At 41.6% G+C, this 25135-nt stretch overlaps 1 protein-coding gene across 2 annotated transcripts in view; it reads left to right on the top strand.

Moving 5' to 3' along the window:
* LOC140205154 (uncharacterized) overlaps nt 1–25135 on the top strand; it is a 71849-nt gene that overhangs the window by 18410 nt on the left and 28304 nt on the right. The window contains exons 1-9 of one of the 2 annotated variants that reach the window (XM_072272434.1): nt 6331–6597; nt 6706–6887; nt 11917–12069; nt 13339–13477; nt 14436–14646; nt 17566–17707; nt 22067–22225; nt 23038–23075; nt 24760–24789. In XM_072272434.1, the coding sequence (XP_072128535.1) occupies nt 6475–6597; nt 6706–6887; nt 11917–12069; nt 13339–13477; nt 14436–14646; nt 17566–17707; nt 22067–22225; nt 23038–23075; nt 24760–24789 (1177 nt within the window). In that variant the 5' untranslated portion in view covers nt 6331–6474. Of the gene's footprint in view, nt 1–6330; nt 6598–6705; nt 6888–11916; nt 12070–13338; nt 13478–14435; nt 14647–17565; nt 17708–22066; nt 22226–23037; nt 23076–24759; nt 24790–25135 lie in introns of those variants that run through there. The other variant, XM_072272435.1, reaches the window with a different exon arrangement.

The following is a 25135-nucleotide window of genomic DNA, read 5'->3' on the forward strand; positions in this document are numbered from 1 at the left end:
GTGTATTTGAAGTAAGTTTTATTTTTGTATTGTGGCCAAAGTGGTACTCTGGTCAGTGTCCAGTTCCCTCAGAAGGGAGGTGAGCTGTGGGTCAGTTGCTGGGTATAGTTACTGTTTTATTCTAAGGTTCTTGCACTAACGGGACAGCAAGTGACTGTCATCTTCTGTTTTCCCCAACATCTTGCAGTTCCTGCTAACGCTACTTAACTACATATGTGAAAGTAAAGATCTGCAGGGAGCACCAGGAGTATTATGATCTTGGGAGTTAGGTGCTTCTCCAGAGCAGTCAGCAGAATTCTTAAGTCATAGCTATGATTAGCTCTGAATGCATGCTGTGAGCAAGCACTTGTACATTGGAATTAGTAGACATGGTATCAACGAATAATCATTATTGTCTTTTGGCCACCCTTTAATTTTGCTGTGGCGGTTCATAAGTAGTTTGCACATCAGTTCTGCAAAACCACCGAGCATCATGGCTCTGGGCAAGATACTGGATACTGGCTTGTGCTGTTCAAAGTCCATGGTTTTGCACTAGCAGAACATTGGGGAAATAGGATACATTTTGGTCCTGGGTAAAGGACAGAGCTGGCATGCGGCGTGTACAAAGAGATGTGCATGAAGTCAACAGCACCTTGCGCCAATTGAAAGGCGTACCAAAATGCGTACAGACTGATCTCTGACTGACTAGGGTAATTTAATCAGATCTCTCTGAATAGCTTATCTCCATAATGCATCTAACGTAGCAGTAGTATAAATATCTCCTAGAGGGAAAAGGCGTGGTGAAGATCATTGCCATTTTCTCTGATGTTGTCTAAGGTGAGTTGATATTTTCAATGATTTCAGGCTCCCTCGCCACCATCATCTTATTTTTACTGTGCATGTCCAGTCCCTATACACCTCCATCCCCCACCAGGAAGGCCTCAAAGCTCTGTCTTCTTTTCTGGACACCAGTTCCCCTCCACCACCGCTCTCTTCTACCTAGCGGAACTTGTCCTCACTCTAAATAATTTCTCCTTTGGTTACCTCCCACTTCCATCAAACAGGAGGGGTAGCCATGGGCACTCGCATGGTTCCCAGCTATGCCTTCCTGTTTGTCGGTTACGTAGAACAGTCTATCTTCCAAGCCTCCACTGGTGACCATCCCACACTTTTCCTGCGCTACATTGACGACTGCATTGGTGCTGAACTCGTTGACTTCATCCACTTTGCCTCCAACTTTCACCCTGCCCTCAAATTTACCTGGTTCATTTCTGACACCTCCTTCCCCTTTCTCAATCTCACTGTCTCTGGAGACAGCTTATCCACCGATGTCTATAAACCCTGGCTATATCCAGTCCCACCCTGTTACTTGTAAAAACGCCATCCCCTTCTCTCAAGTTCATAAGATATAGGAGCAGAAGTAGGCCATTTGGCCTATTGAGTCTGCTCCGCCATTCAGTCATGGACTGATCCAATCTTTCACTCATCCCCACTCCCCTGCTTTTATCCTATACCCTTTGATGCCCTGGCTAATCAAGAACCTATCTATCTCTGCCTTTAAATACCCCCAATGACTTGGCCTCCACAACCGCTCGTGGCAACAAATTCCACAGATTTACCACCCTCCGACAAAAATAAATTCTCCACATCTCTGTTTTAAATGGACGTCCTTCAATCTTGAAGTCATGCCCTCTTGTCCTAGACTCCCTTACCATGGGAAATAACTTTGCCATATCTAATCTGTTCAGGCCTTTTAACATTCAGAATATTTCTATGAGATTCACCCCTCATTCTCCTGAACTCCAGGGCATACAGCCCAGGAGCTACCAGACATTCATCATATAGTAACCCTTTCATTCCTGGAGTCGTTCTTGTGAATTTTCTCTGATCCTTCTCCAATGTCAGTATATCCTTTCTATAATGAGCCCAAAACTGCACACAATACTCCAAGTGTGGTCTCAACATCACATCCCTGTTCTTATTTTCTACACCTTGGTTAAACTCCTAAATAAAGAAATATTTTCTGACATTATTCCTAATTTGTCCTCAAGACCCTGCAAAATTTGCTTCTAAATAATTTGAAATGTGTAACTCACGAGTGATTGAACAAGCTTCTTATCTACAATAATAGGATTCTGCAGCTGTTTTGTGAACTCACTTTCCATCATTAATGCTATGGATTCTGCTCCATTTATTTAATTTCATAAGGAAAATTTCTGCTTGTGCACTTCCTTATCCAAAAAATACATTTAAAAAGCCCAAAATATGCATCTGTCTTTATACCTCAGCCTTAATCTGCTTTCCTCTATAGTTAATGATTCAGATCTTTACCAGATTAGCTGCATATTCAGAATCAGGATCGGGATTGACATTAACATACATTGTGAACCATTGTCTTGTGGCAGCTGTACAGTGCAATACCCAAAATAAACTAAGTAGCAAGAAATGGATATAAAAATAAATAAGTCGTGTTCATGGGTTCTTTGTCCTATCAAAAATCTGATGGTGGAGGGAAAGTAGCTGTTCCTGAACCATCTTCAGGTTCCTGAACCTCCTCCCTGATGGTAGTAATGAGAAGAGGGATGTCCTGTGTGATTGGAGTGCTTAATGATGGTTGCTGCCTTTTGAGGCATTGCCTTTTGAAGGTGCCTTCAATGTAAGGAGCCAGTGCCCATGATGGAGCTGGATGAGTTTGCACTGTCCTGCCACTTCCTGATCCTGTGAAGCAGCACCAGTGATGCAACCAGTTAGAATACTCTCAGCAATACATCTGTAGAGAAGTGCTGGAGTCTTTGGTGACATACCAAATCTCCTCAAGCTCCTAATGAAATGTTGCTGCTGGTGTGTCCTCTTCAGAATTCACTCAGTATGTGTGCCAAGGGAAGGTCTTCAGAGATGTTAACACCTAGGAACTTGAAACTGCTCATCTTTTCCACTGCTGACTCTCGAGAAGGACTGCTGTGGGTTCCCTTGATCTCCTCTTCTTGAAGTCCACAATCAATTCCTTAGTCATACTGACATTGAGTGCAAGATTGTTGTTGCAATATCACTCGACCAGCTGATCTATCTCATTCCTATACACGTTCTGGGCAACATCTGCAATTCTGCTGACAACAGTTGTAATCTCTTAGAGTGATTTTTGGGTTTAGGACCTAAAAGCTGTAAATCCAAGTCTGGAAAATGCTGATTAAATTTCATTTGGATGTCTGTGGTGTGGATGTGAATCAGGAGGTGTGAAGGTTGAATGTAGTGTCAAAGAAAGCATTGTCCATAAATTGTAAATATAGAGTTGTCCTTTGATGTTTGGCACATAAAATATTGAGCTCCATGATGGGCTAACAGACTTCCACCGAAGCGTATCCATATGATGCCTGCTGTACTTTGTTTTGTCAAATAAAGAAGCTGCTTTGTATTTACCAGTAATTTTCTCTGGTGACTTTATTCGCACAACAACGCTATCTGCAAATTTAAAGATGGTATTTTCACTGTGCCTGGTGTCACGTTCATGGGTATAGGGAGAGTAGAGAAGTGGGATGATCATACATCCTTGAGATTCCCTGATGTTGATTGTCAGCAAACAGATCTGATGCACGCTAACCGTGGTCTCCCAATGAAGTCAAGGATCCAGTTGCAGAGGAAGGTACAGAGGCTCAGATTTTGAAGCTTTTTGAATAGTACTGAGAAGATAATAGGGTCAAACACTAAGCTATGATCAATAAACAACAGCCTGACTTGGGTAATGCTGTTATCCAGGTGATTCAAGGCAAATGGAGAGCCAATGAGATTGCGTCTGCTGTAGAGCTGTTGTGGCAATAGGCAAATGGCAGCAGATCCAGGTCCGTGCTTTGCCGGAAGTTAACTCTGGCCAAGATCAACCTCTAACGCACTTTATCATGTAGTTGTGAGTACAAATGGGTGATAGCTGTTAAGTCAGCTCACCCTGCTCTTCTTGGGCACCGATGTGATTCATGCCCTCTTGAAACAGCTGGGAACTTTGGACTGGCAGTGAGAGATGGAAGATGTCCCTGAACACTCCTGCCATTTGGTTGGCACAGGTTTCTCACTGCCTTACCAAGTACATCATCGGGACCTGACACCTTGCAAGTGTTCGCCCTCTTGAAAGACGTTTTGACACCTGGCCTCTGAGACAGATATCACAGGATAGCCAGCTGCTGCAGGGATTTGCACAGGTGTAGTTTAATTCTCCCTTACAAAGTGTGCATAAAAAACATTGAGCTCATCTGGGAGTGAAGCATCACAGCTATTTATGATGTTAGGTTTCACTTTGTAGGAAGTGGTGACCTGCAAATCCTGCCGGAACTCACGTGCATCTGATTCTGTCTCCACCTTCACACTGAATTGCTTTCCCGCTCTTAAGATGGCCTTCCATAGGTCATACCTGGACTACTTGACCAGTGATCTAGAACAGTTCTCGAAGTTCACAGATCTGGCTCCCAGCAGACTGTGAATCTCACGGTTCGTCCATGACTTCTGGTTTAGGTATGATTAGTTTGTTCTCAAAAACACACTCATCCACACCGTCCTGATGAAGCTGGTGACAACTGTGGCACATTCATTCAGATCCAAAGATGATATTGCCTAGTCAACCAGTTCAAAGCAGTCCAGTAAAGCACTCCTTCACCTCCTTTAACCATACCTTCATGGACCTCACCACTGGTGCTATTCTCTTCAGTTTTTGTCTGTATGCTGGGAGTAGAAGTACAGCCAGGTGATTGACCTTGCCAAAGTGCAGGCACGGAATGGAACAGTGAGTGTTCTTGAGGGTGGTATAACAGTGGTCAAGTGTGTTAGCTTTTCTGGTCCACTGGCAACATGTTGGTGCTAATTGGTCAGAGACTTCCTCCGGCTGGCCTGGTTGAGTCCCCCTCAATAACCGGAAAGGTATCAGGGTGTTCTGTCTTGTGACTGCTGATCGGTGCTCATCTCCAGTGCCTGCCTGACATTGGCCAAGGGTGGAATGTACACTGCAACCAGGATGACCTTGTAGCAAATGTTTTTGGTGCAGCTAATTAACTCTGCTTAAAACACAAAATACAGCAGTTAGATGGCCAATTGCTTATTTTCCTTCTGAAGACTTTTGAAGGCCTTCTTAGTAAAGATATCAGAAGCATTCACTTTAAACTCCGCAAGTGTGCTACAGAGTCAGACAAGAAAGAATATTTGGTCATATTATTGTAGCCCCCTGGTATGCCTCAGGCTCGCTCAGCTCACTTTCGTCTAGGGGGAGCAGCCTTCGGCCCCGCCAGACTGGGTAATCAAGTTTGTGTGGATGCTGCGTGATGTACCCCACCCCGCCAAATAACAGACAATACACCATATGCGATTAAATGATTATGCTTTATAGATTACTGGAACTATGTAATTAATAGAGATAAAATATAAAAGGAAAATAAAAGGTGCCAAACTTATCAAAGTTCAACCACTTCGTGCACAACAGTTGGAGGTCAAGTAACGGAGTCTTCTTTCCACCATTCGATCCCCTCCGACCCCCTCAACACACCGCCTGGGACCAACCACCGTGGTCGACCAGATGCTCCACACGAGTCTGTCTCTGTCTCCTCCCGAAAACCCTGGGCCTTGGACTCCCGCTCGGGGTCCATCCCACCGCCCAGCTTACAGCATCGCATCTCCTCTCTCTGTCCCCATCACCTTCTGCTCCAAAGCCCACGAAACAATAGCTTACAGACACACAAGAAAGACTAACATCTATCCCAATTGGTAAAAAAATGAATACAATGCTCTTATCAGTAATATAACCCAAACAAGCTGCGAGAGAGAAGAACTTTCTCAGCAGTTAACATGACAAAGAAACCATTTTATTCTAACATAACAAAGAAGCCATTTTCCATTAGCCTTAGCAGTAACATAAAAGAAGAAAACCCTTACATTATAAAAACAACAATGGCACCGCAGAAGATGAAAAGAGAAGTCCTAGAAGAATACCAAAACTGAAAGCTTGTATTCAATGGGAAAGAGTGAATAGGATTTGAAAATCTTCCCAAGAAAATGTTACAACCGAGAAATGACAATTAGAATCATGAGGATATGACTACACTAATACAATTGAAGCTATTGGAATATGTTGGTCTGGGAGTGGGGATTGAGGAAGACATGATCTCCATCAAGAAAGTGGTGTTGCTGCCCTCACATAGTTAAATTCTGCTACAAAATTGGCCTTAAGTACATTTGCAAAATATCACAAGGTTGAATCTTGGCAGCTGCTCAAATGGAAGAAAAAAACCCTCCCTGTGTTCACCAATCACAGTGAGCAATTGTAGTAACAAATCAATTTGTGCTGCGAAATGTTTTTAACATTCTTTCCCTTGCACATTCACTTTTGGTGAAGTTGCGTAGAGGACTGTATACTACTTGTTTCTATCCTATGTGTTTAACCAGAGTATACTGAGGAGGCTTACAAAATGTCAAATACTCTCTTTCTACTATTTTGATTTTACTGGCAACTTGTGAACAGCTATGGAGTTTCATGTGTGGCTGCTGGCAATAGGTGCTGTCCTCCAAGGCTGCAACTCCACGCAGTTCTCCTATTTTGGTGCTTCCTTTGGCTTGGAAACTTCCTTGCTTAATGCCATCTTGCAGGTACCCATTTTCTACATCAGTTGTATTAATATGCAACACTAGCAAATTGTTTCATATGAAGTATATCTGGCTTTCTTGCTTTATTGACTGTTAATTTGCACATGACAGGTGCGTGTGAATTACAGAGGAATCAATCTGCCATGTTCCCAAGGCCCAGATGAAATTTGTGCTGCTTTAAACTGCTCTTACTGCAGAACTCAAGCAGTGGAAGACAGCAACTACATGACAAATTGGTGCCTGATAGATGGAGAGACAGTAATTAATCACAACACTAATGCTCTGCATGTAAGGTAGGTGTATATTTTTCTTTCTAAAATTTGCTATGTAACATGAAGCAAAGCACTGGATTGAGATGATCTATCCTTCCCTTCACTTCACTGATTTATGTTTCATCCCTCCTTCAACTTAATCCTCTGTTTTTATTGCAAATTTAACCCCACCTCAGCAATAGTTTAACACAGATCTAAGACACCATGGTCAAAGCCAGTTTAATCTCAATGAGAAATTATGGTTCTTTATCTTTCCTTATCTCTTTACTGTTGCTGGTTACTTGACCTTGGCTTTCAGGCTGCCTTACATCACTGCTTGTTATCCTGCTCCCTGCAAGCATGCAGTATCATCTTACAGACAAAGGTTTTCTTCAACCCTGCAAATACCCAACTGTATTTCTGTATCATTTTTCTTAACGTATTCTATCAGAACGTCTGTGTGACAACACCATGCCTAAATCGGAGTCTACATCAAAGCATGCCATGCTTAGCGTGACACTATTACGGCTCGCAGCCTTCTGGAGTTCGGAGTTCAATCCCCAGACCATTCTGTAAGGAGTCTTTATGCCCTCCGCGTGAAATGTGTGTATTTTCCCCGGGTGCTATGCTTTCTTCCCACAGTCCAAAGATGTACCGGTTAGGTGAAGTGGTTATTGTAAATTGTCCCATGATTAGGTTCAGGTTAATCGGGTTTGTCAGGGGTTGCTGGGGCGGTGTAACTTGGAAAGGCCCAGAAAGGCCCACTCTGTGCTGTATCGCCAGAGAAATAAAACAAATTTACAGCACAGAAACGGGCCCTTCAGCTGATCAAGTTGCCCATCTACACTAACCACATTTTGCTGCACTTGGCCAATATCCTCTGTTCCTTTTCTATCCATGTACCTGCCCAGATTAACTTTAAATGCTGTTTGCACCTTCCACGACCACCTTCTCTGGCAGCTTTTTCCATAAACCCGCCATCCTCTGTGAGGAGAAACTTGCCTGTCAGATCTCCTTTATATCTCTCCCTTCTTGCCTTAAAACTAGATCCTCTAGGTTTGAGACTCCCTTGCCCTTGGAAAAAGACTTTGACAATCTACCGTAACTATGCCCCTCATTATTTTATAAACCCCTATAAGGTCACCCCTCAGCCTCCATCACTCCAGGGAAACCCTTCCCGATCCGATCTTTTCTTGTAACCAAATCCCTTCATTCCAGGCAAACCCTTGGTGTTTCTCTTCTGCAGCCTTTCCAGTGCTATCACATCCTTTCTGTAGTGTGGAGGAGCAGAACTGCAGACAATATTTCAAGTGTGGCCTAACTAATGTTCAATATATGATGTCCCAACTCTTCTACTCAAAACTATTGCATATGAAGGCAAGAAAGCTAAATGCCTTCTTCTCTGCAATGCTATCAACTGTTTTTGCCAATTATTTACTTCATTTTATGAGCTTTTAATAAAAACATTTGGAAACAATGAAAACATCACATGGTTTATACTGCTGCTAGGGATGGATATTACTTTCAGACATGTGTTAGGGATGGGGTTTTCTCACTATGTTATTATAAGCCCTGTCACCAATTAAGCTTACACCCTTAGAGACTGGGACAATTTTGGGTCAGCAAGAATAGCCACATCCACTACTTACTGTATCAGTAATATTGTAAGAAGTCTGCTATTACTATCCTGATACGAAGTAGCATATATGAATCAGGTAGCCAGCTGGTTAAAATCCTCTTGCAGGTCAAGATAAGAATAATTTTCATTGCTAAAGAGCAGCAGAGTGTCTCAGTTGTAAACAGTTATTTTTTAAAGAACAAATTTAATAGCAAAACATAGAGAACTAGATGAGAGACTAGCATATCAGTAATAGACAGTAGTTCTTCTCTCTAAATGCTCCCTTAATGCACTTGAGTAATTCTGATCCATGATTGTCTTGTCAAATAATATTTTTCTCTTAAGGCAGCTTCAGTTCTCTTCCAAGGCTTCACAAGATCACAAGACAAAGGTGCAGAAGTAGGCCATTCGGCTCATCGAGTCTGCTCCGCAGCTCCCCCATGAGCTAAACTATTCACCCATCTAGTTCCAATTTCTGGCTTTTTCCCCATATCCCTTGATACCCTGACTAATTAGATACCTGTCAATCTCCTCCTTAAACACCCTCAATGATCGGGCCTCCACAGCCATATGTGGCAACGAATTCCACAAATCCACGACACTCTGGCTAAAAAAATTTCTCCTCATCTCTGTTTTAACTGGGTACCCTCTAATTCTAAGCCTATATCCTCTTGTCCTGGACTCACCCACCAAGGGAAACAACCTTTCCACATCTACTCTGTCCAACCCTTTCAACATTCGAAATGTTTCTATGAGATCCCCTCTCATTCTTCTATACTCTAATGAATACAATCCAAGAGCCAACAGACGCTATGTTAGCCCCTGCATTCCAGGAATCATCCTCGTAAATCTTCTCTGAACTCTCTCCAACATCAGTACATCCTTTCTAAGATAGGGGGCCCAAAACTTCACACAGTATTCCAAATGAGGTCTCACTAATGCCCCATAGAGCCTCATCAACACCTCCTTACTCTTATACACTATTCCTCTTGAAATGAATGCCAACATAGCATTCGCTTTCCTTACCGCCGATCCAACTTGGTGGTTAACCTTTAGGGTATCCTGCACGAGGACCCCCAAGTCCCTTTGCACTTCCGATTTTTGAATTTTCTCCCCATCTAATTAATAATCTGCCCGATTATTTCTTCTTCCGAAATGTACAATCGTACATTTGTCAACGTTGTATCTCATCTGCCATTTCTTTGCCCACTCTCCTAAACTGACTAAGTCTCTCTGCAACCTTTCCGTTTCTTCAACATTTCCTGCTCCTCCACCTATCTTGGTGTCATCCTCAAACTTGGTCACAAAATCATTTAATCCATAATCCAAATCATCGATATACATCGTAAAAAGAAGCGGCCCCAACACTGACCCCTGCGGAACACCACTAGTAACTGGCAACCAATCAAAATAGGATCCCTTTATTCCCACCCTTTGCTTTCTGCCTATCAGCCAATGCTCCACCCATTTCAATATCTTTCCTATAATTCCATGGGCTCTCATCTTATTAAGCAGCCTCATATGCGGTGCCTTATCGAAGGCCTTTTGAAAATCCAAACATACAACATCCACAGCCTCTCCCTTGTCAATCTTATTTGAGATTACCTCAAAAAATTCCAATAAATTGGTAAGGCAGGATCTTCCCTTCTTGAAACCATGCTGGCTTCGGCCTATCTTGTCATGCACCTCGAGGTAATTCATAACCTCGTCCTTGAGGATTGACTCCAATATCTTTCCAACCACCGATGTCAGACTAATAGGTCTGTAATTTTCTTTTTGCTGCCTCCTTCCTTTCTTAAATAGCGGAACTACATTGTTGGTGAGTTTTCTGAATTTCATTTATATCTTAGAATTCTGCCTACTGCACCATACCTGTAGGATTGAGATATATTAAGTGCACAGCTCAAACTTTAAAAGCTGCTTAGATATAGCAAGCAACACACATCAAAGTTGCTGATGAATGCAGCTGGTCAGGCAGCATCTCTAGGAAGAGGTACAGTCGACGTTTCAGACCGAGACCCTTCGTCAGGACTAACTGAAGGAAGAGCTAGTAAGAGATTTGAAAGTGGGAGGGGGAGGAGGAGATCCAAAATGATAGAATACAGGAGGGGGAGGGATGGAGCCAAGAGCTGGACAGGTGATTGGCAAAAGGGATATGAGAGGATCATGGGACAGGAGGCCCAGGAAGAAGGATAAATGGGGAGGAGGGGGGGAAAACCCAGAGGATGGGCAAGGGGTAAAGTCAGAGGGACAGAGAGAGAAAAAGGAGAGTGAGAGAAAGAATGTGTGTATATAGATAACGGATGGGGCATTAGCGAAAGTTAGAGAAGTCAATATTCATGCCATCAGGTTGGAGGCTAGCCAGACAGAATATAAGGTGTTGTTCCTCCAACCTGAGTGTGGCTTCATCTTTACAGTAGAAGAGGCCATAGATAGACATGTCAGAATGGGAATGGGATGTGGAGTCCCACTGGCCACACATTTTAACTCCACATCCCACTGGCCACACATTTTAACTCCACATCCCACAGGCCACACATTTTAACTCCACATCCCACTGGCCACACATTTTAGCTCCACATCCCATTGGCCACACATTTTAACTCCACATCCCATTCCCATTCTGACATGTCTATCCACGGCCTCCTCTACTGTAAAGATGAAGCCACCCTCAGGTTGGAGGAAGAACACCTTATATTCCATCTGGGTAGCCTCCAACCTGATGGCATGAAGATTGACTTCTCTAACTTCCGCTAATGCCCCACCTCCCCCTTGTACCCCATACATTATTTATATACACACATTCTTTCTCTCACTCTCCTTTTTCTCCCTCTGTCCCTCTGACTATACCTCTTGCTCATCCTCTGGATTTTCCCCCCCCTCCCTCTTTTTCCTTCTCCCTGGGCCTCCTGTCCCATGATCCTCTCATATTCCTTTTGCCAATCACCTGTCCAGCTCTTGGCTCCATCCCTCCCCCTCCTGTCTTCTCCTATCATTTTGTATCTCCCCCTCCCCCTCCCACTTTCAAATCTCTTACTAGCTCTTCCTTCAGTTAGTCCTGACGAAGGGTCTCGGCCTGAAACGTCAACTGTACCTCTTCTTAGAGATGCTGCCTGACCTGCTGCGTTCACCAGCAACTTTGTGTGTTGCTTGAATTTCCAGCATCTGCAGAATTCCTCGTGTTAGTCATAGCAAAGTGTTGTGAATGTCGGCTGGAGCTCCCATCAGATAGGGAGTGAGTGAAAGGATAAAGGTGAGCCATAAGGTCAAAATTCAGCAACCTTTTCAGCTTAGCTGAGGGCTACAATGTCACAGTTTGGTGTCTGTAAGAGGGGAAGAAGATGGCAGAGCCAGGCTTTGTCCCTCTCTCTTTGCAACTTCACTTTAGCACTACTACTCTGCAACTTCCAGTTAACATCCTTTAGGCATTAACCAAGATCTTTTGTTTTACAGGTCTCTTGGTTGTTGTTGGCCACCATTTATGAAGTCTCCAAGGGAAACGGAGAATTTTAAATTTACATTTTCTCTATTTGTGGATTTGGGAACACGCTCGGATGATGGAGCTGTTAATGTACCTCCACAGCTGCCCCTGTTACCTGTCTTAAGGTAAAGCTAAGCAGAGTTTGTTGGGGTTAGTTGTTTGCCCTGTGATTGAGAGATGTTGGGAGGCTGAACCATTTGGCTAATAACAGTAATTATTATCTTCAGTTATGCTACCTATTTTTCTTGCCATCTCTTCTGAATCACTCTACCATCAGTCAGGAGGTACCATAGCATTAGGAAGGACTGTTCGGATGAGAAACAGTTTCTTCCTCCTGCCTGTGGAACTACTGAACTCCTTGCCACCATCCAGGTCTCATCACATATGAAGCGTTATACTGTTTCCTTTTAACTTGTTAATATATTTGCAGTAATACTGCTTTGTGTTGTATGTGAGTTATATGTACTGTATTGTGCACCTTGGTCCAGAGGGACATCGGTCGATTTGGCAGCACACATATATACGGTTACCTGACAATAAACTTGAACTTGGATGTGCCTATAAGGTTCTTTTGGGTGCTGCATGCAATAATAATGCATGCTGACCCCAGGCAAATAGCCTCAATATATTGTACAACCATAGAGGCTCTTCAGCCTAACCCTGAACAAGCTCATCCTTCCGGCAATAACCTGATATAGTAATCAAGACTTCTTCACTCAAGATTCTGAGGTAAATAACTCTGCTATAACCATTGTCTATTATACGGGCTGGTTTAAACAACACAGACAAGCCTCACATTTGCTGTCATATTATTTTAATAACCTTTCCCTGCAATGCTATCAAGGCCCTTTATGGGGCTAAATTAAACGCAGGCATTGTTTTGAGAAAAGCAATCAAAAGCATTCTTCCATCGCTGTCATTTAATCAGTTTCCATACAGCCAGTTTTAAACATTAATAAACACTCTAAAATTAACGAGGGATCACACTGGCACATTCTGGTTGCCGAGTTATTGGGCCAAAATGTTCCACTCAGGCATAAATTTCTGAACTTTTTGTTCATGTTTAACTAGGCAAAATTAATTAACTTTGGTGCCATTGCAATTATGTGGATGTTAATTGTAGAAAGTGCTCAGATATGAGCATTACAGTGCAAACCTGGTATCTTAACATGTCTTTGAGCTGTGTGTAGGAAATCAGAGGGAAGTAAAGAGAATTTGAGTTGTAGATTGTATGAGATAATACTGTATAAAGGGAGGTTAACCAGTATGGGGTAATAAATTTTTTAAAAAGCATGAGGTTTTGCAGAAAAGAATGATCAGCCTGTGCATTCAGTGCTGACTGGATTAATACATTGCCAAGTGAACACATTTATTTCTTTTTTCTCTTTCTCAAGGGTGCCTCAGAATTGCAATTCTACCTATAACCTTACCATATATGAGGGGAATGGAGATGTTCTAAATTGCCGTTATGGACTGCAGACAAAACATGAATGTATCCACTGTAACCAACATCACTTCCTCAGTTTGGATCAGGTAGTTAGCACAGCTTTCGGATGTTCTAGTTTAAACTGGTCTTTTAAAAGGTCACTCTCTTTGGGGTTACTTTGATTTCAGGTGGGAGTTCCAGTCACCCATTTACAAACTTCCCTGTAAATGCCCTCCTTTAGATTGCAGAATTACATGACTGAAGTTCATTTGGTCTGGATTATTTTATAAGTTTTTTGGCACTGTTATAGCCCTATTAGAAGTATTGATGAACTTGATCTGGATCTGTCATTCCCAACTGCAGTAAAAAATTCCGTTTGGGAGATTGACCTGAGCGTCTCTGTATCTGGAAGACATTCCAGACACTCCACCTCAATAAAGGTCTTTGGAATTGTTGTTATACATCTTTGACAGTCGGGAACATATGAAAGCTATTCAAATAGATTGACATAATTAAGGATATATTAAAAACATAAGATACAATGAAACTGTGTCAAAACTCTAACAATAAATAAAAGCTTTAAAATGGAATGAAACAAGGTAAAATAAATAAATTAGCTTCCTGGGCTTAGCTATTTTCACAGGTCAGTGCTTTGCCCTCGGCCAGTGATGCTGTGTCAGATGTGCTGACTACAGTTCTTTTCAAACCTCTGCAATTCATCACGAGTCTTGAAATAGACTGTTCCATAAGCTGCAGGTAAACTCGAACCATCTTGCCCTGATGATGATTTGATCTTTATCGTTTGTATGTAATTACAAATCCACTGTGACTATTTAATATAATTGAACATTAGCTTGGCATTGCAGGTAAAATAATTACCTGCAACACCAAGCTATTGATTTTCTCAAAGCTGGGTTTTTAAAAGCTAGCTTATGCAGAAGGAAAGCAAAATAGAATGATAGTTCCAAGGTACCAATTCTGGCAAAGAGGGAATAAAAGACCCTTGATCTCAATAATACAGATGTGGAGAGATGAGGAGTAAAGTATATCCTGATATCATTGCAGGAACGTTGTGTCCTTCAGTACAATGGGCTTGGCACTAGTGGTATGTACCCAGTGGAACTGATGGTTGAAGAATATCCAAGAGAAACCATTCTTCTGGCCCACAGTGATGGGACACAGACAATGTACTCTGCTTTTGAAGATGCTTCTTCCACTTCATTCATTCAAAGCACAAAAGCCTTAAGCTCCATTCCCATGCAATTTGCAATCATTGGTAAGTATTTTTTCCTATTTATTTTGCCTCTTTTCTGAAGAGATTCCTCCAGGTGGACGATTCAACTCTATAGAAGGTAGGGCTGTGAGTAATAGGCCGGATTGCAGCTTCATATGCACTAAAGGTCAGGGGCAGGAAGTGGCAGGTTCCCTTTCTCGGACTGCAATTACCAGGATGAAGCATTCCCAATAGATGTCCAGCCTAATTCAGCTAATATTGGGACACTTGGGTCTCTATTCCCTCGTGCTCCACCCAAAGAACTAAGTTGAACTCAGCAAACATTTGGAAAACTGGGAATACATGGAAAAAATGAGTGGATTGGTGGCTTTTCTACAGATACTATGAGTGGGCTTATTGCCAGGCATCAGAAATCATTGAATATATGCAACTGTCCCCAAGGCAGATTGGGTACATAGAGTGATACAGTAGCACCATTGCAGATGGAGTTTGATCACAGACTATCTGACAAGGAATATTAATTAGAGCTAAAAGGAAGACACAATTAAATCGGAGATGCTCCTGGGATGAGGTAAAATGCAGTTTGGTCGATGCACACAATGCTGGCAAATTGCAGAGAAAATTAAGGTGAGGTTTGTGTGATGTATTGCCTGGGACGGTGATGGGGAATGTGCTATGGCCACAGGTGGGTTTGCACGAGGTTGAAAAAGAGACCTGTATGGCAAAGTAACAAGTTGTTCAGATAGTTACAAATGTAGATCAGGATAATGTTTTCCAGAGTGAAAGACATTTCAATTCAATGGTAGTGGAAGTCAGGTCATTATGATCAGACCGAGTCAAAGGCATAACTGTGAAGGAACTCACCTTCACACTCCCAAAGCTAATGGCACGAAGTTCGGAAAAGTAGTCTGTACAGTATGTAAGCAGAGGTTCATATGTTTCAGGACAATAACTTGCCTATTACAAGAATCTACAAACAAAATGGGAAACAAAAGACAGTAACAGAAATGTTGATTGAGTCTGGTGCAGACAATATTGTTAGAGAATGTGAGACTGGGGAACAGCCAAGGGTCTACCTGACTCTTATTGTTTACACGGTTACTGAATCAAGCAAGATTGTGTTTAAGAGAAACTTGCACTGCAAAGAGGGGCAGTTCTGAAGATCTTGAGCAAGGTGGTCAGCAGCATGTACTTAGTGTTAGCCCAATACAATGTAACGAGAATGAGGCAAGACAGGCTGTGAACAGTGATGGCAGAGTCGCAAGTGTTGCAGGGAAAAGAATAGAGGGGCTAGTAACTAGTAAATAGGTATGTGGATTGTGCTAATGTGGTAGTAGGGAACCACAGATAAAGCCTGGAAGTAGAATCATGGAACACAGCAGTGATGACATCCAATTTTCAGGAGTTTCATTAATTATTGTTATAGTGTGCACCCATTTTTGTGTAGAAAACTGGATTTACCCTTAGACCTGTGGACATCGTTTTACTCTGTAATCAGGACATATCCCAATATTTATTTAATTCTTCCTGTAGCCACTATTCTGTTAACAAGACGTAGTTTTACTAGTAATCTCATCAAGTGAAAGCTCTCCCAAATTCATCTCAGACAGATCAACTTTTGACTTGTCTTTGAGTGCCCATCAGTTTTAGATAAATCACCCATTATTTTGAACTCCAGCTCAGTGTGATCTTTCAATTTGCTCTTGCACAAGACTTGTAGATAACTCAGAAAGAGGCCGGAGGTAATTTTGTGACTTCATAAGGGGTGTCGTGAAAGAGTTCTGCTATCTGCAGAGGGTCGGAATGGCACATTAATGAGGAACTTTAAGAAGCAAACAAATATTGTTGCAGCTAAGTTTTTGGTATCCAATAGTAGTTCAAATACATTGTATAATTGTAATTATTATAGTAGCTACTATTCCTGTTAAGTTCTATGTCAATTATTTGTTGTATACAGTACCTTTAGCAACATGGATTGGGAAAAGAAAGACTGGAAATTACTCTGAGTGATGTTATTATACAAATGCTTGAACTCATTGTTTCACATCATTTTGTAATCTTTTCAATGTAAATAGATAGATACTTTATTGATCCCAAAGTAAATTAGTGTCACAGTAGCATTACCATAAGGCATAGATCCAGTATTAACCCATTCAGCCCATCAAGTCCACTACGTCATTTCATCATCAACTCCGTACATTTTCCCACTCACCAGGATGTCCTGACAAATTAGGAAACTATCAACTTCTGCTTTGAAAACCCACGGCCTTGGCCTCCACTGCAGTCTGTGGCAACACATTCCACATATTCACCATTCTTCGTCTTAAAAAAATCCTCCTTTCTTCTGTCCTAAAACCCTGCCCCTCAATTTTGAGACTATGCCTAGTTCTGGATACCCCCCACAAGAGGAAACATCCTCTCTACATCCACCTTATCTGGTCCTTTCAACATTCGGTAGCTTTCGATGAGATCCCTACGCATTCTTCTAAATTTCAGTGAGTACAGGCCCAAAGCTGCCAAAAGCTCCTCAATATTAATCCCTTCACTCCTAGAATTATCCTCATGAACCTCCTCTGGACTCTCTCCATTGACAATACATCCATTTATATGAACAGATTTAAATATTAGAAGAGAAGTAGAAAGAATAAAAGATAAGTTACCACAAAAAGTCTCACAGGAGGGGATCATCACTTCCCCGGCTGTAGTTTGACTCATTATAGAGCCTAATGGCTGAGTGTAAGAATGACCTCATGTAGTAACTTGTTTTGAATCAAGAGCAAAGAGAAAAACTCCATGTTAGTACTGAGCATTCCTAGTGACTGTACTAATAATTTCCAGAATTTATTTACGTTTAAGTATGTGAAGGGCCAAGTAAACATTGCAATAACTTAAGATATTGTGGTTTCACTGTGTACGTAATATATTCTGTGCATCCATTGAACAGTCTGTCTTTTCTTGTAGTGCAGAAGGCTATATCAGAATGTGCACTTGGAATATTTCGTCCTGCATTTATACATCCAACACCTCTCAATGGAGCAAGAATATATGCTTCAAATTCTGATGAGATTAATTTTACAATAAATGCCATCAGCTTAAATGAAAGGTATCACTTTTTCATTGGAAATACTCATGATACAGATTGTCTATCTCATTTAGTCATGTCATCCACTCAATGTTTTAAAGTCATAGTTACAGGTACTTCAGTTAAACTGAATTATGTTTCTCAGCTGTGGTTACACATAATTTATGTGATTAAGAACCTATAACTGATACCATCCTGGACTGTCTTTCACTCAAACTCTCTTGTCCCCTGATGATAAATAAAGTCCGATAGATGGAGTACTCCAAGGAGTCTTTCTAATCCATCCAAATCCAATGCCAATTTGCTCAAATACTTAGAATGCATTTACCCTCAAAGCGCTGTGGCCAATTCAGTTAGTACATGTTTGAAACTGGATTAATATTCGTTTTGGTCTATGTGGCTTAATTTCATATTGGATAATGTATTTACCTACTGGGGGCACTTTTCATTTTCTTTAATGAAAATGACAGAGTTTGGTTCTGTCTCTCTGCTTTGTAATATAAAGTTCAAAGTAAATTTTATTATCAAAGTACATATACGAGGGGTGATTGATAAGTTTGTAGCCTAAGGTAGAAGGAGTCAATTTTAGAAAACCTAGCACATTTATTTGTCCTACATTTACACACTTAGCCCAGTGATCATGGAGCATACGGATCCCTTCTTTATAGAAGTCAGCAGCTTGGACCTCCAGAAGTGGTCCGCAGCAGGGGTGATTGATAAGTTCGTGGCCTAAGGTAGAAGGAGATAAGTTATTAACTTCAAACTTTCTGCATTTTCACTCAGAGTTGAACTGTACATACATGTAACGAGAGCTGTATAACTCATGTCCTTATACCTTAGGCCACAAACTTATCAATTACCCCTGCTGTGGACCACCTGGAGGTCCAAGACGCTCTCGTTACATGCACGTGCAGTTCAACTCTTTGAATGAAAGTGCAGAAAGCTTGAAGTTAATAACTCATCCCCTTCCACCTTAGACCACAAACTGTATCAATCACCCCTGCTGTGGACCACTTCTACAAAGAAGGGACCTGTATGCTCCACGACCACTGGACTAAGTGTGTACAAGTAGGAGGGGACTATGTTGAAAAATAAATGTGCTAGGTTTTCTAAAATTGACTCCTTCTACCTTAGGCCATGAACTTATCAATCACCCCTTGTCACCATACACAAGCCTGAGAAGATTCATTTTCCTGCGGGCATACTCAGCAAATCTATAGAATAGTAACTATAACCTGGCCGTTAACACCCAGAAGACCAAGGAGATTATTGTGGACTTCAGGCATGCCAGGAGTCACACTCATGTCCCCATCTACATAAATGGAACTGTAGTGGAGCATGTATCAAGCTTCAAATTCCTTGGTGTCCACATTTCCGAGGATCTCACCTGGTCCCTGAACTCCTCCATCCTGATCAAAAAGGCACCTTTATTTCCTGCAGAGCATGAAGAAATCCCTTCTCTGTACCAGGATACTGACGGACTTTTACCGCTGTACCATTGAGAGCATGCTCACCAACTGCCCAGTGGATTATCAGCACCCACTTGCCCACCATTGAGAACATCTACCATAAACGTTGCCTGGGCAGGGCGAAAAGCATTATCAGGGATGCATCTCACCCTAACCATGGACTTTTTACTCTCCTCCCATCCGGTAGGCGCTACAGGAGCCTCCGCTCCCGCACCAGCAGGCACAGGAAGAGCTTCTTCCCTGAGGTTGTGACACTGCTGAACCTCTCATCACAGCACTAAGCAGTATTGCATCCGTATTGTACTGTCTCAGTACTTTTATATTTGTGTGCTGTAGCACTTTTTTATTTGTAGTTATTTTGTAAGTAACACTATTCTTTGCATTTCTGACAGATGCTAAATGCATTTCATTGGCTTTGTATCTGTACTCGGCACGATGACAATAAAGTTGAATCTAATCTAATAAATGAAAGCTCAATTTGAGTGCAGAAGACAAACTGTGCAAATGCAAATACAGTATATGTAAATAAATAGCAATAAATAACAAGAACATGAGTTCATGGGATAGAGTCCTTAAAGTAACATAATTGGTTGTGGAAACATTTCAATGATGGAGCAAGTGAATGTACTTATCCCCTTTACTTCAAGAGTCTGATGGTTGAGGGATAGTAACTGGTTGCGAACCTAGTGGTGTGAGTCCTGAGGTTCCTGTACAGTCTTCCTGATGACAGCAGCGAGAAGAGAGTGTGACTTAGTGGTGGGGATCTCTGATTATGGATGCTGCTTTCTTATGACAGCATTTCATATGGATATGCTCAGTGGTTGGGAGGGCTTTACCTGTGGTGCACTGGGCTGAATCCACTGTCTTTTGTAGGATTTTCCATGCAAAGGCATTGATGTTTCCATACCAGGCCATGGTGAAGCCAGTCAGTACATTCTCCACTACATATCTATAGAAGTTTATCAAAGTTTTGGATGTCATGCCAAATCGCTGCAGGCATGACATAGACGTAGAGGCACTGCAGTGCTTTCTTTGCAATTGCACTTGCATGCTGGGTCTAGGACAGGACGTCTGAAATAGTAATACCCAGGAATTTAAATTTACTAACCCTCTCCACCTCCGATTCTCCTATGAGAGCTGGCTCATGGACCTCTGGTTTCCCTCTCCTAGTCAATTCCTTGGTCTTGCTGACATGGAGTGATAAGTGGTTGCTCAGCCAAATTTTCAGTCTCCCTCCTGTATGCTGATTCATCACCACCCTTGATACGGCCCACAACAGTGCTGTCATCAGCAAACTTGAATATGGCATTGGAGCTGTGCTTAGCCACATGGTCATAGGTTTAAAGTGAGTAGAGTAATATTATTAACACAAATTGCAATCCTGAAGGTGTGTGGAAATTCATTGAAGAATTAGGGCTTACAAAAAAAGTCATGTCAAAAGACCATTCATTCTTTCAAAAGCATTCCATCGATAGTCTGTTCTGTCAAAGACTTCCCTTCCCTACCAATGAATGTGGCAAAGCTTCTAATGTTTACCTTGAGGGGCTTAGTCTTAACTCCACTGACAATGTAAAGACTCGATTAGAATTGATTTAAATCTTACATCCACCCACAACGTGAGGGAGTAAAAATCTCTGCGTTATGACCCCATCACAATGTTCACAATGTGAATTTATAAGTCTAATGGCTTGTAGGAAGAAGCTGTCCTGTAGCCTGTTGGTCCTGGCTTTAAAGCTGTGGTACAGTTTGCCAGACAAAAGCAGCTAAAACAGTTTATTTTGTCCCCGCTGATCTTCCAGGCCTTCTTTACGCACCTACTGCTGTAAATATCCTCAATGGAGAGAAGTTCACAACCACAGCTGTGCTGGGCTGCCTGTACCACTCTCTGCAGGGCCCAGTGATCAAGGTTGGTGCAATTCCCATACCAGGTGTTGATACTGCCAGTCAGGATGCACTCAATGGTGCCCCTGTAGAAGGTCTTGAGGATCTGGGGTCTCATGCTGAACTTCTTCAGTCGCCTGAGGTGGAAGAGACACTGTTGTGCTCTTTTGCCACAAAGCCAGTGTGTACAGTCCAGGTGAGATCATCAGTGATATGTATACTGAGGAACTTGAAACTACTCACCTTCTCAATTGCAGTCCGGTTGAAGTTGATCAGGGCGAGCCTGTCTCCGTTCCTCCTGTAATCCATGATCAGCTCTTTTGTTTTTTGGACACTGGGGGAGAGGTTGTTATCTTGGCACCACTATGTCAGGGTGTTAACCTCTCCTCTGCAGGCTATCTCATCACCGCTAGAAATAAGGCCGATCAGTGTTGTGTCATTTGCAGATTCGATCAGCAGATTGGAGCTGTGTGTGGCAGTACAGTTGTAGGTGTAAAAATAGAGGGGGGGACTCAGGACACAACCCTGGGGGGGCACCTGTGTTGAGGGTCAAAGGGGCGAGGTGAGGGAACCCATTCTTACCACCTGTCGGCGATCCAATAGGAAGTCCAGGATCCAGCTGCACATGGCAGGTTGAATGCCAAGGTCTCTAAGTTTCCTGTCAAGTTTGGAGGGAATTATGGTGTTCAGTGCTGAACTGTAGTCCGGGAACAGCACTCTAATGTATGCATCCTGCTTCCCCAGGTGAGTGAGGACAGTGTGTGGTGCTGTGGCTATGGTCTCATCGGTAGACTGGCTCTTTTGGTAGATGAGTTGTAGAGGGTCCAGTGTGAGTGGTAGCATGCTGCAGATGTAGTCTTTAACCAGCCTCTCAAAGCATTTGCTTATAATTGAGTTGAATGCAATAAGATGCCAATTGTTCAGGCATGCTACCTTGATTTTCTTAGGTACAGGGACAATGATGGACGATTTAAATGTTGAGAGCTAAGGAGATCCTTAATTCCTTACCTTCCTATATTTCTTTTGACAGGATCACTGCCTTTACAGTGGTGGGTCCCCATGGATTGGTCAAGTCAGATACCTGGAGTATGGATGACAGATCTGTGTCGGTGAATGTTTCGTGGTCAGTGGGTGTACATGGTGTTCCAAAGCAAGTTCCAGTGTGCTTTCTCTCAACAACATCTTCAGGGTAAACAACTACCCTAAACAAAGGGTCATTGTCGGACTGAGTCTTCCTTCAGATTGAGTGAATGTCATCACTTCAACATTTTCTATCAATGATTACACATATCTATGGGATATAAATAAACTAGGAGGATTTCAATAAAATTTAAGTCTCCATTGAAAATAAACAAATATTCAATCAAAATAAAACTGATTTGAGGGAAATTGTGTTATCAGTACTAATGAAATAGATTTATTTTGCAATAAAACTACGGCAACGTAACCCAAAGGAGAATGAAAACCATGATTTTTGGTCAGGTACATCACTTCCCACCCTCAATACATCCGATGAGATAAATCTTCCTTTATGTAGGAGAAAAAAGACATTGCTCTGAAGCTCCAAAAGAAATCAAAGCTGCCCTTCCCTATTCTTATTTTGAATAAAACTTGTATTTTTCATATCATGATTTCAGTAAGATTGAAAAATGTTGGCCAGTAAATCAAAAGAAAAGAACTCCACAAATTATATTGTGGGGTATTCAGTCGCTATTTAACTATGGACCTGTTTTGTAATCCATTCAAAAGGTGAAGGTTGGGGTTGTCCAGCATTCTCTCAGTGTTATGTTCTTAAAACTGGACTAGAGTTCAAACCAGATGCATCTAGGATTGAGAAAGGGTTACCATGGTAATTTGAATTGTATTTTGTGTCACTGACCCTTTTAGTAGTGGAGATTAAGATTTCAGTCATGATCCTGTGTAATAGTTGGAAAATTTAGTGTTTTACTGTTACTCCAAACTTTAGAAAGGCTCCTAATTGTTAATTTTCTGTTCATTCAGATTACAGTCAGAACCACGATGCATTTGGATTGTGCTGAGTATGTATTGCTAAAACTACAGTTTTAATTGTACTTTCTCATTCTAATGTGGAAATGAATTAAAGGTTTTCAAAGATGTTTTGTTGCAGGGATAGAGAATCTTTATATCCAAGTCTTCCAATGACTTGAGCATAGGATCTAAATGAGAGCTCAGCAAGTTTTAGCTTTCAGAATTATGTCAAGTACTGTACATATCTTTTCTTTGGAAGCATCTTCATTCTCTGTCATTCAGTGTTACATAATTTTTTGCTGTGATTTTCAGTTGAATAATTTGTTTGCATTCTCTGGAGTTATGTGGAATATATGCCAGCTGGAAAATGAAATCAAGAAAAGCTCAGCCTGTCCATTAAAATAGTTCCCATTCAAAAGCAAAACCTCAGCTTCGATCCTTGCTTTGTTCTGAGATAGTAGACTTCATTGGGTTTATCTCTGGAAAAAATGAAGGGAATATCTAACCAGAATTTCTGTTCCTCATTATCTTTCAGGAATTCTCAGTGCAACATGTATTGGTGGGAGGATCAGGTCAAGAGGGTATTTAGTTCTTATGATGTTCTTTACAGTAAAATTATGAAACATGCAATGACATGGAATGGCAACCAGCAATTTCATGACAGGGGGATAAACATTTGAAAATTATAGCAATGGACTCAAATTTGTAAGGCATAATCATATCATTAAAGCATGAGTTAATAATTTTAATGAATAAATAATTAAAAGTAAGTTTTAATAATATAATAATTGCACATTCCTTGATCACTAAAGCAACAATCAAAGGCCAATTATCCAATCGGAAGTCTTCAGACAAAACAGTAGGACATCCATGGGTTGGTGGAGGGATGGCCAGTGGGATGACACAATGGTAAATGCTTAAGATACTGTCTGAAACTGGGTGGGATTGTAAGGTTGCAAAGATGCAAGTTGAATGATTGAGCAAATGCAGACCTAGTATAATATGCATAAATATGACATTAATCCACTTTGATAAATATAAAAGAAGATAGGAAGTTTATTTAAATAGTGACAGACTAGGAAATGTTGACGTATGAAGGGACTAGGGTGTTCTTGGACACCAGTTGTTATAACAATAAATTCTGATGCAGGAAGCAATTATGAAAATCCATAATATGCTGGCCTTCACTGAAAGAGGTTGTGAGTACAGGATTGAGGATGTCTTGTTACATATATACAGGGTATTTGTGAAACTGCACCTGGAATTTTGTGATTGATATTTTGATGTTCTTTTCTAGGAAAGAATATACTGCCATAGTGCAGTAAAGGTTTATCAGACTGATTCCTGGATGGCAGCAATATTCATAGAGGAGGAGACGGGGTGCCTTGATTATATTCACTAGTTTAGAAATGTGTTTGTGCGCCACTTTGAAATAGAATTCTGACAGAACAGAACCAGACTGACTGGCTATTTCCTCTGGCTAAAGAGTCTAGAACAAGGGGTCATAGTGGTAGAGTAAAGGGAAGATGTTCAGGTCTGAAATGAGGAAAAATTTCTTCACTTGGGGAGGCAATACTGTGGACCTTTTCAGCACAGAAGGCAGTAGAGGCCAAGTCACTAGAAATAAAAGGCATAAAGTTGTGTGGGAAGTTATTACTGATATTATTTAGTTTAGCCTGACGAATTAGAAGTATAATAATGATCCTAATTTTTATTGTTTTTTATTTGCTGTAGATTTGCTTGAAGAACAGTCACTAGCCCCAGGTAGGAATTTTCATGTTCAACAAAAAGCACTTCATCAGTTTGAAATTTCATGTCATCACCTTGTGTGCATTCAGTACTTCAATAGCTGGAAAGGCAGGGTGTAGGGACCAGAGGCAAGAGTTGGGGTGATTTGCCTTGCTCTTCCACGATATTCACTCCTCTCGCTGCGACACGGAGGGTGTGAGACTGCCCCTGGCTGCTGTGCTTAGTGTCAGTGAGCTTTGCGGCAATATTACCCACTAATATGACAAACTGAGACTGAGCCTTTGGGTCTATTCAGGGGATTCAGATCTAAGGACTCAATTCAGTTCGGAATGCTGTTACTCGCTTCTATTGTTTGCATTAT

Source organism: Mobula birostris, chromosome 11 (genome assembly GCF_030028105.1).
Source record: "Mobula birostris isolate sMobBir1 chromosome 11, sMobBir1.hap1, whole genome shotgun sequence".
Classification (NCBI taxonomy): Eukaryota; Metazoa; Chordata; class Chondrichthyes; order Myliobatiformes; family Myliobatidae; genus Mobula; species Mobula birostris.